This window comes from Macrobrachium rosenbergii, chromosome 15 (assembly GCF_040412425.1).
Source record: "Macrobrachium rosenbergii isolate ZJJX-2024 chromosome 15, ASM4041242v1, whole genome shotgun sequence".
Classification (NCBI taxonomy): Eukaryota; Metazoa; Arthropoda; class Malacostraca; order Decapoda; family Palaemonidae; genus Macrobrachium; species Macrobrachium rosenbergii.
In genome coordinates, this window is record NC_089755.1 from 53,312,434 (window position 1) to 53,330,031 (window position 17,598).

Sequence of the window (17,598 nt, forward strand, 5' to 3'; positions counted from 1 at the left end):
TTAAGTAGTGTCCCCTAACTTTTCGCCTGGCCAGTCACATGTGAATAGAGAGCACTGCATAAAGTAGTGTCCCCAAACTTTTCGCCTGGCCAGTCACATGTGAATAGAGAGCACTGCATAAAGTAGTGTCCCCAAACTTTTCGCCTGGCCAGTCATATGTGGATAGAGAGCAAAGATTTTTTTTTCTATCACTTTTGTGGATAAACTACCTTTCATTACTACCTTACCTCAGTTGTGCTTGGTTTCTTCTCGCTACCTTTTTCAGTGTTTGAAACATGATTTTTTTTTTTTTTCCGTTCTCATGAGTTACCTAGATTCAGTAGGAAAGTTTCCTCCCTCTTTTGAGTTTGTTTGTTTTTTTTTTTTTTTTTTTTTCCAAGTTTCCTCCCTCCTTTGAGTTTTTTTTTTTTCAAGTTCTCCCTCCTTTGAGTTTTTTCTTTATCTTTGAGGGAGAGTAGATTTTTTCATTAAAATTAAGGAAAAGTACTGTTATAAGAGCTGAGGTGTTGTTAACTCTATACAGTACTTATGCACTATGAGGCAGTTACTATAAATTTATCAAAAGTTTGACAGGACTATGGTACAGCTCATACTGGATTAGTAAAAAAGTTTTGCCCCACTTATTTATCATGCTGATATTTTCTGTTTGACTGAAAGTTGGACATAGCATGTGACACAGTTTATGCGTTTTTTGCAGCTAAAGAAAAGGTATTCATTTAGACATTAATCGTGCCAATGTTAGTATTACAAAATGTCATCCCTAGAGTGGAGGACTTTGACCACGACCATTTAGGTCAGTGATTCAAGTGGGAGTATTATTAGCATCTTAAGAAGTACAGTAATAGATGAATTTAAGAATTCTTAGTACAGTATAATAGGTTATCTACAATTTTTTCCATGTAAAATTATATGAATACAAGATAAAAGAACAGAAGTGTAAGAGTGTATCTTAATAAAGGAAAAATTATTTAGAATACATGATGCGAGGTCACAAAAAAAGGGACGAAATAATACAGTACCAGTAATTTATTAAAGCAATCAAAGTTAGTAAGGGATAAAGCAGGTTGTGGCTGGAGGCCTTCATGATTGGTCACCTTCACTCTGCATAGAAATTTCTTATTGTGGAATAGTGTAACTAAGAATATGTAGACCTGAATGGCACATTTTTTTCTTTCTATATATGGATCTTAAACAGAGTAATAGAGTACAGTAATAGGTTTTGTTTAGTTAGAATACAAAAAGAATAATGAATGGCACAAGAAAAACCACAGTAATTTGAAATAATACATAAAGAATAATAATGTATGTGGCATTTAAGACATTAAACCACACTAATTTGAAATAATACACAAAGAAGAATAATGTATGTGTGGCATTTAAGACATTTTTTATGTGGCATGTAAACTGGTAAGGTTTTCAACCAATCTTTTTTTTTTTTTTTCAACCAATCATTTTTTTTTTTAGAGTACATGGGAAGACTTATTAATATAATAAAACTAACATGTTAACTTGCCTGAAGTTGTTATGGAGAATATTGTAACATGGGCTATGTATTCTAAGTACGTAGTGTATTACAGTATCCTTTTTTTGCTGAAAGATGTACAGAGAATATTGTAAAGCCAGTACCGTAATTTAGGATTCCCACATTTATATGTACAGTGCTGTCTGTGCAGAAGTGTCTCTTGTACAGTAGGGCTTGTAGGATCATATTGCAGTTTGAATCATGTTGTTGATGGAGGTGTTTTGACATTATTTTTCATTGTAAAAAATTTCTCTTGAAATTCCATTATGGTATAAACTTTAATCATTATTCCTCCTCATTGATGTTTCCATGTCAGACTTTCCCCTTTATGGACTAAACATGAGTTTTCTCTACTTTTTCTCTCTGAACACTATCATGGAACAGCTGTGAGTAATATTGTATTTTTCTTTATTTTTGACAGATACTCCAACCTGTGTGATATCGCCAATCACATGTTTCCTTCCATACCCCACCAGGAGACTTTAGGAGAATTTTCTTCTTTACAATATTGGCGGCCTCCATTACCAGATGTGTCCATTGAAATTGAAGCAGCCCTTGCTCAGGAAAGAGGAAAATAACTGCTGTAGTAATTAGACATTTTAATTGTTGGTAAGTACCCTTGGACACTTATATTTTTGGAGGATTTTTAATTTTTTGTGATTTCCTTGAAAGAATTCATATTAGTGTAACTACTGAAGCTGTTGATGGTATTATAATGGACTTGGAATTTTACCTTTGTGGTAAACTTAATTAAGAGGTGGACCAGAGATGGCCTGTCAAAGGTGAAGTGTAGGAAGAGATTGAAGGCAAGGTAGAGATGAGTAGAGATTAGGGAAGTAATGTGTGTAGAGGTTGAAGTGGAAGGGATTTGCTGTGGGGCCTTTTCCATAAGTGGTGTGTTATTTTTATTTTAGTGACAGTTTTATTTTTGCAGATACCCAGAATGGCTAGGAAACCTCTGAAGTAATAGGGCACTCACTTCAACATTCCAAAGACAAGAGTACCTGTGTATGCTGCAGAGACTAGAGAGAGCTGAACAAGTTGTGGATGTGAGGTAGCCAATATTTCTACCTAAATCCCATTCTTAAATTTCTTCAGTATTTTTGGCGGAAGAGTTGATTTAATTTACTCTGGTGATTTTGTGTCTCTACTTTAAGCTTGCTTCAATTAAGGAATTTGAAACTTTTTGCAGTTTAGGGCAAAATTATTTCGGTGGGCCCCTCACCTCCGGTACTTGCAGTAAAAGCCTATGGTTTTGGCATAACTATTTTTTATTTGACAAAGCAAGCTGGGTCAAAATTTTTCTGACACCTTTTTAGCCACAGACCTATAAAAGACGATCCAATGTGTTGGTTAGATACTCGCTAGTAGGAGTTATTCCAAAACTTAAACTTTTGTCATTTTATATCCTGTTTTAGTCCTTATAGACAAAAGTTGACAGTCATTTAGGAAATACAAAGTTAATGCCGACTACAGTAATAGTAGATTTCTCTTCTGTAAATCTGGCAACAGATCACTTATGTAATACTCTTCAGTTAATGTGATATTATGTTTCAGGATAAAATAATAGGTTTTATAAAAAAAAAATAATAATGTACCCCCTTCAAGTAATTACTTTGTTTTGAAAAAGTTTGGCCTTTGAGCAACAGTCATTTTTGTTATGTTTAGTAAACTCCATAAACATTAGATATTATCTGTTGTAGAAGTTAACCTGTTAAGGTTCTTGTCATTTATGTCATGTTGTTGAATTTTTCAAGTGTGTAGAATCAAAGCATATCACTTTTATGTTATTCAGGGACTTCATTACACAGTATTTATTTTTTCGTACGGATCCAGTTCTTCATCTTTTCATATCATTTTCCACATTTCATTATTATGTATATTTCATTTTTTGCATTCTTAGATATAAGTGAAACCAGTGTACACTATATGCAACTACAGTACTTTGTATTGTTCTCCCATGTTGAATTTTTAGGTTATAAACTTGACATGAGAATTAGTTTCAAATGGAAATAAGTAGGTTCCCTCTCTTGGGTAGGAGACTCACTGTGGTTGTCCATTCCTTGAGACAATTAGTCAGTTTTGTGATATCATCTGTATAGTGCTCTCGACTGTGATTTGCTGAACACATCCACCACGGTGCTTGTAGGCGACATGTCATGTTATTTGGTTAGGCATTCTCAATTTATGTACTCTTGAAGTATGGAGGGAAGGGATGCAAGTTTTGTCATCAGATATTTATACCACAGTTATGTAGTATGCATTCATATACATTCTCTCTCTGAGCAAGATCCTGTGTTGGTATGATGGTAGCTAGTGTTAAGGAATAAACTCTTTGAAGGTCTGATTTTGTTTTCATCAGTTTATTTTGTAGGCTAAATCACATCTTGAGATTAGGAAAGACAAGCAAAATCCTTGAACACTGAGGGATGGAAATGTATTGCATACAATATCAAGGTTCTCTGTGATAATATTAGTTGTATATGCATTTTATTATCTGAAGAGCCAGTAGAGCATGGATAACATTTGCATTGGATTTCAAAGGGTGTACCCTGTAATGTAACTGAACTGTTCATGTTTCTTAAATAAATCATGTTAATTGTATTTCTAAGAAAGCCAAGTTTGAAAAAGCAAAGTACAATAAACAAAGTTTTGAAAGTCAATTAAGAAGTTTATGTACTGTACATGAAATGATGGATTACTGTTAATATCTCTGGAAACCATGCAGAAAGCCATTTTGGTTTAATGGAGGTTTCAGCATCAGTAGAGCTCATTTTTAAAATCTTATAGATGTTTTTCAAATTACAGTCTGGAAGATGCTTCGTTTTTGTGTTGCATATAATTGTGCATTTTGTACAAACTCTGCTTGTATCAGGCAGATTGATTTTATTAAATATACAGTTTGTTCCTATCCTCATACGTTTCATAGTTTTATATGTATATGGTAATGTTTAAGTTAGATTATTCTTTCTTTTATAGCAAATGTAGTTTTAAAGGAATTGCTACCTGAGTTTAATTATACAACTTATCTTTTGGTATACCCAAATGGCATTTACAATACGTCTTGATTTGTGCATTTCTGTGTCTGAAACTTTCAGACAGTGTGTTCAGTTTGTTAGTTATGCTTAATACAGTACTGTAATTTGCAGTGACACCAAGTGATGTAATAATTTTTTGTTTTGTTTTGACTTGAATACTCAAAGAAATGAGTGCAGGTAAAATATTTTTAAAGATGCTAGGTTCAGCAGTCCTTAATTTTTATTCTGGGAAATTTTGACTTCAGTTTGTCACTTCAGGATACTGTTTCAGGTAAGGGTTATAAATGTGTTGTATACAGTAATGTCTTGAATACCCTAAAGTCAGTAGCATTAAAATCTTTGAGGATGGGCATTCTCAGTTGCCAGCTTCTAGTACATTCCACAGCTGCTGATATATTCTAATTTTATCACTATAACTTGTTTTCTGTTAAGTAAGAAAATACGTAGGCCAGAGGGGAGCTATTTTGGTATTGAAATATCAATTCACAGAACTGAACATTTATGTAATAAATTCATTATTGTGGTTCACTGTTAATGTTACACTGAAAGGTATCCAAGTACTGTGGAATAAACCCTCAGAAGTGCTGCTGATTAGCAAAATGCTTTCAAATTCGTTAAGTGTTCACTTAGTCCTTTAAATTTCTTTTCATTAACACCTTGAGGCAACTGATCAGTTTAGTGTTGTATAGAAATTGTTTCAATATTTTTCCTCCCATTCATTGATCTTGTCAGAAGAAAAGGAAATGCTTTTTTGTGCTTATTTTATTTGCTGTCATGTGATAATAATGCCAATAAATGAGTCTGATAGAATTAACTTGTCTTTATCCTATTAAAAAGATAGTGTAAACTTTGTTGAGAGCATATGCTGGCTATCTACTAAAGGGAAGGATTGAGAGTCCAGATGTACCCCATTCTCTTCAACATGGCAGATTTTTAAGATATGTATTTCACCTAGATATATAAACTTAGTCTTTACATTATGTGGATATGTTTAGCAAGAGTTGGTCCAGTCACTGATGCTTGGTAACAAGGTTTTCAAATCTGCGAGAAGCTAATAAGGGGTGTCAGGGAACCATCCATAAATGCACCTGCCACCACCACTTTTCCTTTGGTAGCAGGGCAACCGAGGGGTGGTTAGAGGTGGGATTATGATGAAAGACATAGTTTGGATACCTAGGAAAAATGCAGATTATCTTAAAACTATGCCATGTGTCCCTATGAGGATACAAACCCTGGCTTTTATATGGAGACTTACCCTTCCATGGAAGGAAGTCTTGAAATCTCCATCACTGCACCTCAAGAGGTGAACTGCAGGCCTTATATAAAGGTTGTAGCATCCCTTTGCCCCCTAACTGCACCCACTTTTTAGCCTTTTGCTTTGCCTCCATTCTTTTCTTTTGTTCCTTCTTTGATTCTACAGCTGAAAACCCTCCTGGGGCAGAGTTGATAGACTACAAACCCAAGAGGGATCCAAAGGGAAATCAGCCTGCAAAGAGAGAAGTTACAAAAAAAAGTGATAAAGCTAAATGTAAAATGAAAAATAAAGTGGATACACCTGAGTTCAGAAGACGGCAGAAAGTAGTAACAAATTTGCTCTGTGCTTAACCATTAGGGAATCACAAGATCATAACTGCTTTAAACTATTTCACAATTTAGTTGTGCCAAAGTAAAAATATGTAACTAATTCTGATACGTATGGTTTGATCATATCTTGTTTATTATACTAGTTATACTAGTAGCACTTTTGCTATAAGGAGTACAGTACTGCTACTCTAATCTTTCATGCTATTTTGCAATGCAATCCTTGGTAACCCTATCTTCACGGGTTCCATATAAATGTGTCAGTTTTGTGAGAGAGAGAGAGGGAGAGAACCCAGGGGACAATCTGCCCAATCAGATCCCTGTGGTGTTATCATCTATTTTCATAAATGAACAAAGAAAATTACAAAATGGGTCTTGGGTCTTCTTTAAAAACCACCATCACGACATCTTTGGTCTCAGCCATTGTGGCTGAGCGGTGCAGAATCAACTTAACTCAATCAGATCCCCATGTTATCACCATCTATTTTTGTGATAAACGAAGATCACTATCTGTTTTTGTGATTCAACAATCACTGTCACAAAAAATATAACCTTCCTTAGCCTGATCTAACCTTACCTAGCTGGAAATTCTACCCTTCAGACCACATATGAATGGGTCTTCTTGAGTTATATTCAACTAATTAGGAAATGAGTAATGAACAAGACCAAAATATTACAACAAACCCTATGTATCCTGTAGCTCATTACTACTGCCAGCGACTCTCCACTGCATTGTCTCTGAGTTGAATTCCCACTGGTAGGCAACCTTTTCATCCCTGGAAAGAGAATAGATTTTTTATTGATTTAACTGCTATGCTAGGTCTTATGTGGAAGGACACATAAACAGCTTGGGCACCGTTTATACCAAAGGATTATGTCTTGGCACTGTTTATACCAAAGGAATATCGGTCCCTAAGACATTTTGTTCCTTGCTTCTGCTACTAATTAGCGACCTTTAAACCTATATTAGTGAAAATACCACTGCCATTACTATTTCTACTGCTACTACTACTACTACTACTACTACTACTAATGATTTATAGTGCAAATTTTGCAGAAGAAAATACTATGACACTCGCTAATTTCTGACAGATAAGAAAACTAGAACAAGTAACATGAAGGCCTTGCCATCTGTTGGCCCAATAACTAAATTCCCTCATAACGAAACCTAACTAATCCAACAACGAGTTAATAACTTTGCTTGTTTTCCTTGGGATAGATGGTTTAATTATTTTCACTTGACTAATTGTGTCGTCACCTTGGGTAAAGTCATCATATCAATGCAGACAATTATGGGTATATTTTCCTACCTTTACCATACACTGCATACATTTTAGAAGTATAATGACCTACTACTGCGACCAACAACAATAATAATAATAATAATAATGCCCTGAAAGGTGATAATCTCTTATACATGGATCATTAAAGACGATAGTTGCATCTGCAGTGCTCAGTATTATAATGCGGTTTTCTCAGGCTTCAAATAATTCCATTTTGTGTGGGGCTACGATTACATGATAATCAGCCAATACTCAAATACCTCTTGTGTTCAGTGTACATGTAATGCATGTATTATTGCTTGGTAGCCATTAATAGTCATGAATCATAGTGAGCATTTACACATTACAGATTGTATGTAATGTAAAATAATTTATAATACATTTCTGCTATTTTCATGGTAACCTTGAAAGCATGACTTAAAAGCACACAGCGTGACCTGCCTCTGTCTGCAAACACAGCTTTAGGAAAGTTCCTTTAATTGAATATGCAAGGGCTGATATATATATATATATATATATATATATATATATATATATATATATATATATATATATATATATATATATATATATATATATATATATATATATATATATATATATATATATATATATATATATATATATATATATATATATATATATATATATATATATATATATATATATATATATATATATATATATATATATATATATATATATATATATATATATATATATATATATATATATATATATATATATATATATATATATATATATATATACATGTATATATATATGTAAATTATATATATATATATATATATATATATATATATATATATATATATATATATATATATATATATATATAAATATATATATATATATATATATAAATTCATCATCAGCTCTACTGGTCACTAACCTAACATTCAAGGCATAATAAGTAAGGCATAAGGCAAGTTGCTGAACATTCCGTACGAGTCAAAATATTAATATAGGCCACAATAATTCTTAATTCAATAAATATTTGATAAATCTGTGTGCTGATCTTGACTTCACATAATGCAGTGAATCTGGACCCCTAAACTGTAGGGTTGATTACCTGGGTCATTACGCCTAACTGACCAAAATAAAAGAAAATACAATTTAAATAAGCTAAACCTACCGGTAAGCTAAAACAAAGCAAATACAATAATAGGCTCTAGGCATAGGCCACCATAGGCTAACCCTAACTAAAACTAACATCACTGAAATATAAGAATGTTGCTAATAGGCCTATACAGATTAAGCCTATTAAGAGTTATGAAAATTACCTAATGACTACTGTCATCCTTTACGAAAACGCTGGCCATAGGCCTAAGGATCATCTCAAATTCTCAAAAAGCACACAGCCTCAACGGCCTGGTTCCTCTTTCTTCGGTCCACAAAAACAAGTTTCGAAAACTCCAGCCCTTTAGGCCTACCTCGTTTCTTGACTTAGGCCTATTTTCGTTCTGAATCATTCTTGCTACTTTTAATCCTTTGTCTAATATTATAAGGCATACTTTACCTCAAAATACTGTTACACAAAGAAGAATATTCAATGATAAACACAACAATAAATAAAGATTCACGGAGGAACAGGAAAACTATTTTTTCGAACAATCTGAATACAATGATCATAAAATTCTTATTTCTCTGAATTGACAGCTGAGCTGGTTAGGGTCGTGACCTTTACAACCGCACCCCGAAAAAGTCAAAACAGCCGATAAAAGACAATTAACAACTTAAGAAATGAAATATAAATGTTTAAACAGTTCAGTAATGAAAATATCAAATCTTTTAAGAAGAAACTAAAGATTTCTTTCTGTTTTTGAGCGTTGTGAGATCGCACTACGCGTATTCCCAATCTTTATATTATTACTATTCCTCGAAATGTTTTTTTAAAGAATTATGTGTTATAAGAATAAGAAGGAAAAATGATGATGATGGTATGGTGATGACTAGTCTGAAATTAACACTTATTATTAAAGACTGACTTCTACAGATTGAGTTTATCAGTCACAAAGTCCATTTATAAAAGTCCAGGTTAACAGAATGAGAAAATCATCACCTAACTCTCTCTCTCTCTATTCATTCTTATTCAGACATATATGAACATACATGTGTAAGTATACTCAATTTAAAGATGAATGGTCATGCAACCTCAACTCCTCTCACAATGAACGACTTTTTAGTTGTTTTTCTACTTTATTATGCAACATTGCTCAATAATGTACCTCGTTAACCTTCGATCGTCCCTTTCCTCGTCAGAATTCACGCTGACAAGACGTCTGACAATGAGAACGATGCCACTGCTACTTGGTGGCAGTAAGAAACGAGTTCTTTTAAAACAGGTCGATCAAGCTGGAGGAAGAAGATCAGGCAGTATCTTCCTTGAGGTGCGTTGACCCAAGAACGCTTATGACACTTCCTTATTGTTCTCGAGAAGGAAGATCTTCACGACAAATCACTATCAGGTACTGTGAAAATAAAGTACAGGGTTCTTATTTTTATTTTATTACATTCCAACGATATTTCGCGAGGCGGGATAAAATTCATTAACTGTTTCTTTTAGCATCATTTCAAAAGTACGAAATGGTCTCTCTTCTGTAAGGTAATAATTCTGTTGTTATACGCGATGGTAATAAGCCTGTTATTGTTTTCGTATCTATTCCCCTTTGAAGAGAAGCTCTGCAATTGAGTTGCCTATTTGGAAACAGGGGGCATAAAGCGTCACTGACTAATTTAAAATAAAACCATGACCTAACTTACAAAATATAACAATTTCATCCTTGTGTTTAAATGGGAATTTTAATTATTGTCCTCTATCAGTCTCGTATTTCAGTATGCTTTTATTACCACTGAAAGATGTTCGTTACTAATGAAAAGAATGATAGTGCGTTCTAGGTGCTGAACAAAGCTCCAGCTCTTAACCTAGGTCTACGTTTTCTACATTACTTCCCCGCGTCAGATTCAAAAGATCTAGGAAAACACGGCTCGTTGAGGTCTCTTGAGCGTGTCGATGACAATGGCAATGTGAGTCACATGGCAGGGACAGTATTTCCCCGTTCGGTAATCTAGAGCAGAATAATCACACAAAGTCTTATCTCATTGTGGTGAGCTGAAATTTATTTTCCCACTCATACGCATGTATGTGTGCATGTATGAGCGTGAGTGTTTTGTCAAATTATTAGCCTAAATATCATTTGGTTTTAATGCGACGACACCTGAATACGTTGACTAATGATTAATACCCGTGGTCATTTGTGAATACAGTGTTTTCACCGCTGTATTTATTATCATAGACCACCACATTATATATATGTATCACAGTGAAAACCTTAGCACTAGATACAAATCGTGACAGGTTTTGCCTTTTACTCTCTGAGACATCCTCTACAAGACTGATACATACTGGTATAAATCTACATTTCACACGCTGAAGTGACAGCACAACGAACGTGCAGACTGTTGAAAAAAAAAGTATTCTCATCGTTGAATAGAAAGAAAAATAAAATAAGCGAAGAGCTCTAAACTTACAAGGCCTAGGCCTAGGTAAGCCACCGATAATGTCTACAAATTCTACATATTTAATTTGAGATAAATTGTTCGATTTTATAAATTTCTTGGCTCTCTTACCAATCACTGCTAAAGAAAAGTAAAGGAAGACAATGGACGCCTCCGAGAAATAGTAGGAATAACCAGAGAAAACATTCCTTGATTTCCCGATCGTTAATTAAGTCCCAATTAAGTCCTAGGAGGTCCAACTTCCCGTTTTCTCCGTCGTCCACTCGGCCATAGACTCGGTCTCCCCCTATATAAAGGAATGTCATCCTGACCGACGTGTGACTTCAGAGTAGAACATCTCAGCCTCCACATCGAAAGCATTATGAAGGTTTGTTTGTTCTTGTTTTTATAGATTTTATGGGAGTAGGTTTAAGTTCAATAGAAATAATTCGTTTAACTGTAAAATTATACATTAGTTATGCTGAATATATACGTTATATTCTAAATGAAGATGTGGAACTGTAAATGACAACTCGATTATGTTCAACTATGCTTTGTACGGTTCACGCCGAAACTCGTTCCAAAAAATGAGTCTATGAGATATCGGTGTAACGTCTGAATTTTTTTATCTGCTTATTTATTTTTTGTACCACTTCATCGTCCGTTCAGTATTCTCGAAAATGCTATGCAAGGGAAAAGTTGAAATGGAAATTCTCTCCTCGTCTGAGACACTCAGACACATCCATTGACAAAGCATTCCAGTGGGATTCTGTCAGTTAGTCAAAGCTGATTCATTGCTGCTTTTAGCAAAATCAGTGTTAGCATAGTCCCTTCGAGAGTCTAATAAACCTTCATTCTGGAAATTACCTATTTTGAAAAAGCATATTTTCCAATTTAGTTTGGAAACTGAATATATAAAAATTTTTTTTAGCAAAAATGTTTTTAAAATTGTTCAGATTGACAAGAAAGATAGACAGGCCCTCGAAAGCTCTCTGTAAATCTTTTACTGATCACGCTTTCATTATTATTATTATTATTATTATTATTATTATTATTATTATTATTATTATTATTATTATTATTAGAAGGAAGTAGACCGTCTCTTAAACATGTCCTGTTAAAAGAGACGGCTGCATTAAACATTATGTTGAGTCTTCTCAGTTATTAGTTAAACTGATCAGAATCAAAATAAAATTAACTCGCATGACACAGCATTACTATTTATCAAGACATACTATTATTGTTATTATTATTATTACAGACTACCAGTGCCTTCTTGATCTGCTCAATGGCAGCGGTCACCGTCGTCTACGGTGGTTCGCGCAGTACTTTCGAATTCGGCCGCGGCCCCTCCCCCCAACAGCCAGCCACCTGCAGGTACTGGTGTCGAACGCCCGAAGACCAAGTCTACTGCTGCGAGAGTAACCTGGGGCCTTCTGGACCCGTGGGCGTCAAACCTGGCATCTGCCCTCCTGTAAGACCTGAATGCCCCCCGGTCAGGTTATTCGGTCCTCCCCAAACCTGCTCTAACGACTACAGGTGCGGTGGCGTTGACAAGTGCTGCTACGACAGGTGTCTGGAGGAACATGTTTGCAAGCCTCCCTCTGATCACTACGCTTAGTGAACTATTCAGTGTGTGTTTAATTAACTGATATTAAAATATTTACTAAATTAAAAATTAAAATGCATTAAGGGTCATGAATTAATGTGTGAATAAATTAATCTATTCGTACTACTGCTTTTGATCACCTTTTACAACAAAATAAACGGAATATATTAGATGGTTTAATCCAGAAGTGAACAATAATTCATTGTCTTGTAGTAAGCATAATTTATTTTCCTGACGAAAATAAAAATAACTTTGAAAATGCATTTGAAGGAACCAACATTTCAGTTGCTCTTTAAAATGTCAATATTATTGTTTATAAACGATGTAAGCATCGTAAACTCCATGTGCTATAGAGCATGCGCATGTGTATGCACCAACTTAGCACTACCGTATGTGATGTTTAGGTATGGCCAGATATATGTTAAACTGTCTCAAACAGAGGAGTAACAACCCCAAATTCTTTAAGAAATAATGAAAACCAACTCTGTAAAAAGGGTAGATATCTATGAAAAAGAAATCAGAGCACATGGAAACACCTATTAATTCACTAACACAGATTCTATAAATTTTCGGCAGAGCCAGGAATCGATGCTATCATACATTATATAATTTATGTTCATGCATCGAAATGCTTTAGAAATCCATGTAAAAAAAAACTGACTTGGAGTAAATTGAACAAATAACAGACCTCCAACGCAATAGGGGAAATGCAGGGACAAAGGGTTTTGGGGGGGGAAGGCAGGGAATTCAAGGTAGGAAAAAATTGTTTATAAGTTTCCCTGTTTTACCCTACGTCTATATTCATGTACCGGAATGCTTCGAAACCCCATAGAAAAAATAAAAACCGACAGGGAATAGACTGATTAACTGACAACTAAGCTATATCCTCCCATGATGTAGGGGAAATGTAGGGACAAAGGGGAGGGGGCGGGAGATCAAGGCGGGAAAATTATCAGTGTCCAAGGAGAGTTCGTGAGTGAACTTTACCCTTGAAATTTGCTTGCTTGAATCCGAGAGTCGGTTGGAAATATTTCCAACATATCAGTGAATCAAATGATGACATAATGTGCGTTATTAAGTGCTACAAATTAGGTTCAACGACAGGTGAAATTAGCCTAGAGACTGGCGTGAAAGCCTCGGGCAGTACAGAACACTTCTAGCGGCGTCAACAACCCAGATATCGCGACGCCAGTTGTAGTCACCATCAATCAATCTCAAGAAGTACCCATGAGGGAGGAGAAAGAGACGTACCTTTGCACTTATGCGGTGGGGGGAGGCAAGTCCTTGTAACCCCTAGGACCTTTGACCTCGTGAGGAGAGAGGTCGGAGCGAATCCCACCATTACACTATAGACACCTAAACTAGGCTCTCAGTTCGTACCATTCAAATAGTATTTAAGAAAGTGTCTGCGAAAAAAGTGGGTTTAACTGAAAAGACAAAGGAAATGCTCATTTATGTTAATGTTCACAAAGAATATGGTTTAATTGAGTGGAAAAGTGTTTTTCACTAATGAATTACAAAATCGTTCCCAAAAGCGTATCAAATTGCGTAAGAAGAGTCACGGAGGACATATCAAGTATTAATGCATCAATAGGTGAGTGTTCCATAACAATTTCACATTTTTAGTACTAGTACATTTTTTTTTTTTTCAAATTTGTGTTGGAGCGAATACAGAGTAAAGGGTCAGGGCTACTGTAGGCATTTATGTAGAAAGTATTTAAGGGGAAACACGATCTAACCAGACTTACCTTAACCTAACTTAACCTTGGACGCCGTGCCTTGATCTGGCCAGGGGCCAGGGTTACTGTAAGGCCTATTAGGCATTTTGGAGGGAATAAGACCTAACCAGACTTAATTTAACCTAACCTAACTTAGGACCCCTCGCCCTGTGGGTATGACAAGTTTAATTCAGTGTTAAAATTTGCAGGTATAAAATATAATAAACAGCTCAGCATCCTCCGTGCCTTTGAATCCAGTGTCTAAGCTTAATTCATCTAAATTTGAGCAAAACAAATGTTTTGGAGGTAAAGCATCAGCCACGTGAGGTTTCTAAGTAGGCCGAGAGAAGAACCGGAAAGAATCTTATATATAAACGAATTAGATTTCCAATCATAAAGAAAGATTTGTTCATGGTTATGATTTTTTGGGATCACAGAAAAAACAAACAAAAACCCTAATCAGTTTTTATTTCATGCAGAAAATAATTGTTTCCATTGTAAATTGCTTTATAAAATGTTCCATGTTTTCAAAATACTTTATTTGCCAGGTAACAGTCAGGGAAACAAAATCTAAAAGTCATAACAGTAAGTTTAATAGACTATCAAAGAAAATAGTCACCTAAAGGTGGTTCGAACCTTAAAAAGAATGAGGGTGACGACCTTAGACTGGGACATTTTAAGCTATAACTAAATGGCTATCCCCTACAAGACAAAAATCAAGCCTTTTTGCCCAAATTCTGTCCCTTAACACTATGCACATTAGAAGAAGCCAAACCGTTAGACTTTAGCGTAGATCTCTCAGCAACTGACAGCATTAGACTTTAGTCTAGATGTCTCTCAGCAACTGACAGCATTAGGCTTTAGTTTGATGTCTCTCAGTAACTGACAGCATTAAACTTTAGTCTAGATATCTCAGCAACAGGGCTGGCAGGCTTAATCCAACACAGAATCCAACACAGAACCAATACCGCCGACAGGAGGCTTACAGACATGCTCCTCCAGACACCTGTCGAAGCAACACTTTTCACTTCCTGGGCAGCTGTAGTCGTTAGAGCAAGTTTCAGGAGGACCGAAAGCTCTCGCTGGCGGGCACACACGTCGAACTGGCGGGCAGTTTCCTGGTTTGACGCCAATGGGCCCCGGGGGTTTTTCGTCGTCCTCGCAGCAATAGAACTGCCCCTCGGGAGTTCGGCACCAGTACCTGCAGGATTCGTGTGAGGGCGGTCTGAATCCGAAGCCAAAGTCGTTTTGTGAACGTGATGAAACTACGCTGGCCAGTGCTAGGCTGCCGACCACGATTGCTACGAGCACCTATAGGAGAAAAACTGTCATCTCAGTTTCCATATTTGCATTTTCCTTTTAAATGCGTCTGCTGTAGTTTCTGTTTTCCGTTTTGATTACATTTATAGTCCTAAATCATAAAATTGCACACGTGTATGTTGGCATTGGCCTGAAATTCATCTTTTTTCACCATTCCTCTGAAAAGTATAATTTCCACAATGAAGAATGATACGTAATTTCTTCAATAAAAATCAGTCACCTATAATAACGAGTCATTTAGGTGACAGGAACTGTAGCAGTGTTGAAAACGAAGTATTGGTAACCTATGAAATATAGAAATTTAACAAAACACCATAGAACTTCCTAAATCTAAAGGCCTTCGTATCTGGACATTGTTTTTTACGAGTAACGCCAAGCCTTGGTTTTCATAAATTATCTCGGTAATAAGCCCCAAATAGCAAAGTTCAAAGAACCCTTTATAACTTAAATTGTACTGGCTTAAGGCCTCAGAAATCTCAGACTAGAACAAGCTTTCATTTGCTAAACATATGCTGCAGAAGCTTACCAAGATTGTGATCAGCGCTGTACTGTACATACAAGATTATGCCTAAAGGGAGAGATATTCTGGTTTTGCACATCTCATTTCTCAGTTTATAGAACTTCTTTCCCCCGAGGGTCTGATCACGAAGTCAGTAGCCTGATTTTACATAGGTATTCACATAGAGTTACGTGAAATCATTCGCTAAAATTCAGAACTCGAGAATCGTCTAAATTATTATTGTTCTTTAGAGGATACTAATTCTTACTGTACTTTGTAAGCGCCTTCAAGTCGATAAACAACAAAACGTACAACTTATGACGCTGATAATCTAATAGATTTGTTATTATAATTGAGAAATTCGAGCAATCTTCTCTTCATAACACTTAATTGTTAAAACGAAACGTGCAGTACAGAGTTCGTCAGAACTCGAATGCTTAGGAAGAACTAGACCAAGCCATACAAACCTTCATTGTCCTGTTGATGCCGTGGAATGCCGAAGAAGAATGTAACGTCTAGGGAGGGATGATCACTTTATATAGCCGGCAGAGCAAAAGAACAACGAAGAAGTTTCTGCTAATCCGTTCCTTCGGTAAACAAATTTGAAGGACAATAACAAAATGAAAACAAACACTCCTTATGCCCCACCGTTATCGTGAGACTGAAGGAGTTCTGTTTTATTTTATTATTCTATCATATCTTATGTCTTGTTTACTTTAATTTCAAGAATTCTAACGTTTCCTTTATTACTCAGTTCGACGCTCTAGCTAGAATGCTTTTGTCATCGTTATCACCTCAGTTAGGTTTTCCGGTATGACGTATAGGCTCAAAAATTGATTTAAAATAACGCCTCTTCCAAGAACATGTCTCGAATGTTCATTGTTCACAAGGAAACCTTCAGATGAATACGTCACGTATGTTTGTAAAGGAAAACGACTTCTTTACTGACATGACGTTTCTTAAAAGGCTGTGTACAGTTTTTTGTATTTGGGTAATCAAAGCGATCTCAGTTTTTTAGTGCGTGGCCTTGTGTTCGAGGTAATGCTTTTGTCTATGTTAAATCGGCATGGTATGAATATTTCTCAGATAACTTTGCATTTTATTATAGGATAACTCCGAAATTCAGATTAGGAAGCACCAATAGCAGACTTGATTTGGACAATAACAACAACAACAATAATAATAATAATAATAATAATAATAATAATAATAATAATAACCAAATAATAATAATAATAATAATAATAATAACTAAGCCGGTGCTGGTAACTCAAATGATTATTACAAATAATCATTAAGAACGATTATTAGGAATGATCATGAAAATAATCATTAGGAATGCTTATCACAAATAATTAGTAGGAATGATTATTACAATTGATTAGGAATGATTACTACAAATAATCGATAGAAATTATTATAAATAATTATTAGAATGATTATTACATGTAATCATTAGAATAATTATTACAAATTAATAGAAATGACTGTTACAAATATTCATTTGGA

At 35.2% G+C, this 17,598-nt stretch overlaps 1 protein-coding gene and 1 long non-coding RNA gene across 52 annotated transcripts in view; one reads left to right on the plus strand and one right to left on the minus strand.

Annotated features, from left to right (window-relative positions):
* Lpin (phosphatidate phosphatase LPIN) overlaps window positions 1-5,370 on the plus strand; it is a 134,587-nt gene extending 129,217 nt beyond the window's left edge. For all 50 annotated transcript variants that reach the window (XM_067117874.1, XM_067117869.1, XM_067117878.1 and 47 more), the window contains 2 exons: window positions 1,944-2,131; window positions 2,457-5,370. In XM_067117874.1, the coding sequence (XP_066973975.1) occupies window positions 1,944-2,100 (157 nt within the window). In that variant the 3' untranslated portion in view covers window positions 2,101-2,131; window positions 2,457-5,370. The remainder of the gene's footprint in view (window positions 1-1,943; window positions 2,132-2,456) is intronic.
* On the minus strand, window positions 5,364-9,802 carry LOC136846734 (uncharacterized). Of its 2 annotated transcripts, none has more exons than XR_010855514.1 (3): window positions 9,674-9,802; window positions 6,826-6,917; window positions 5,364-6,046 (listed from the first exon to the last, which is right to left on the minus strand). It is a non-coding gene; the product is annotated as an uncharacterized lncRNA (long non-coding RNA). The 2 variants fall into 2 exon arrangements; XR_010855515.1 differs by lacking the exon at window positions 9,674-9,802 and adding an exon at window positions 8,729-8,853.
* Window positions 9,803-17,598: the final 7,796 nt, after the last annotated feature.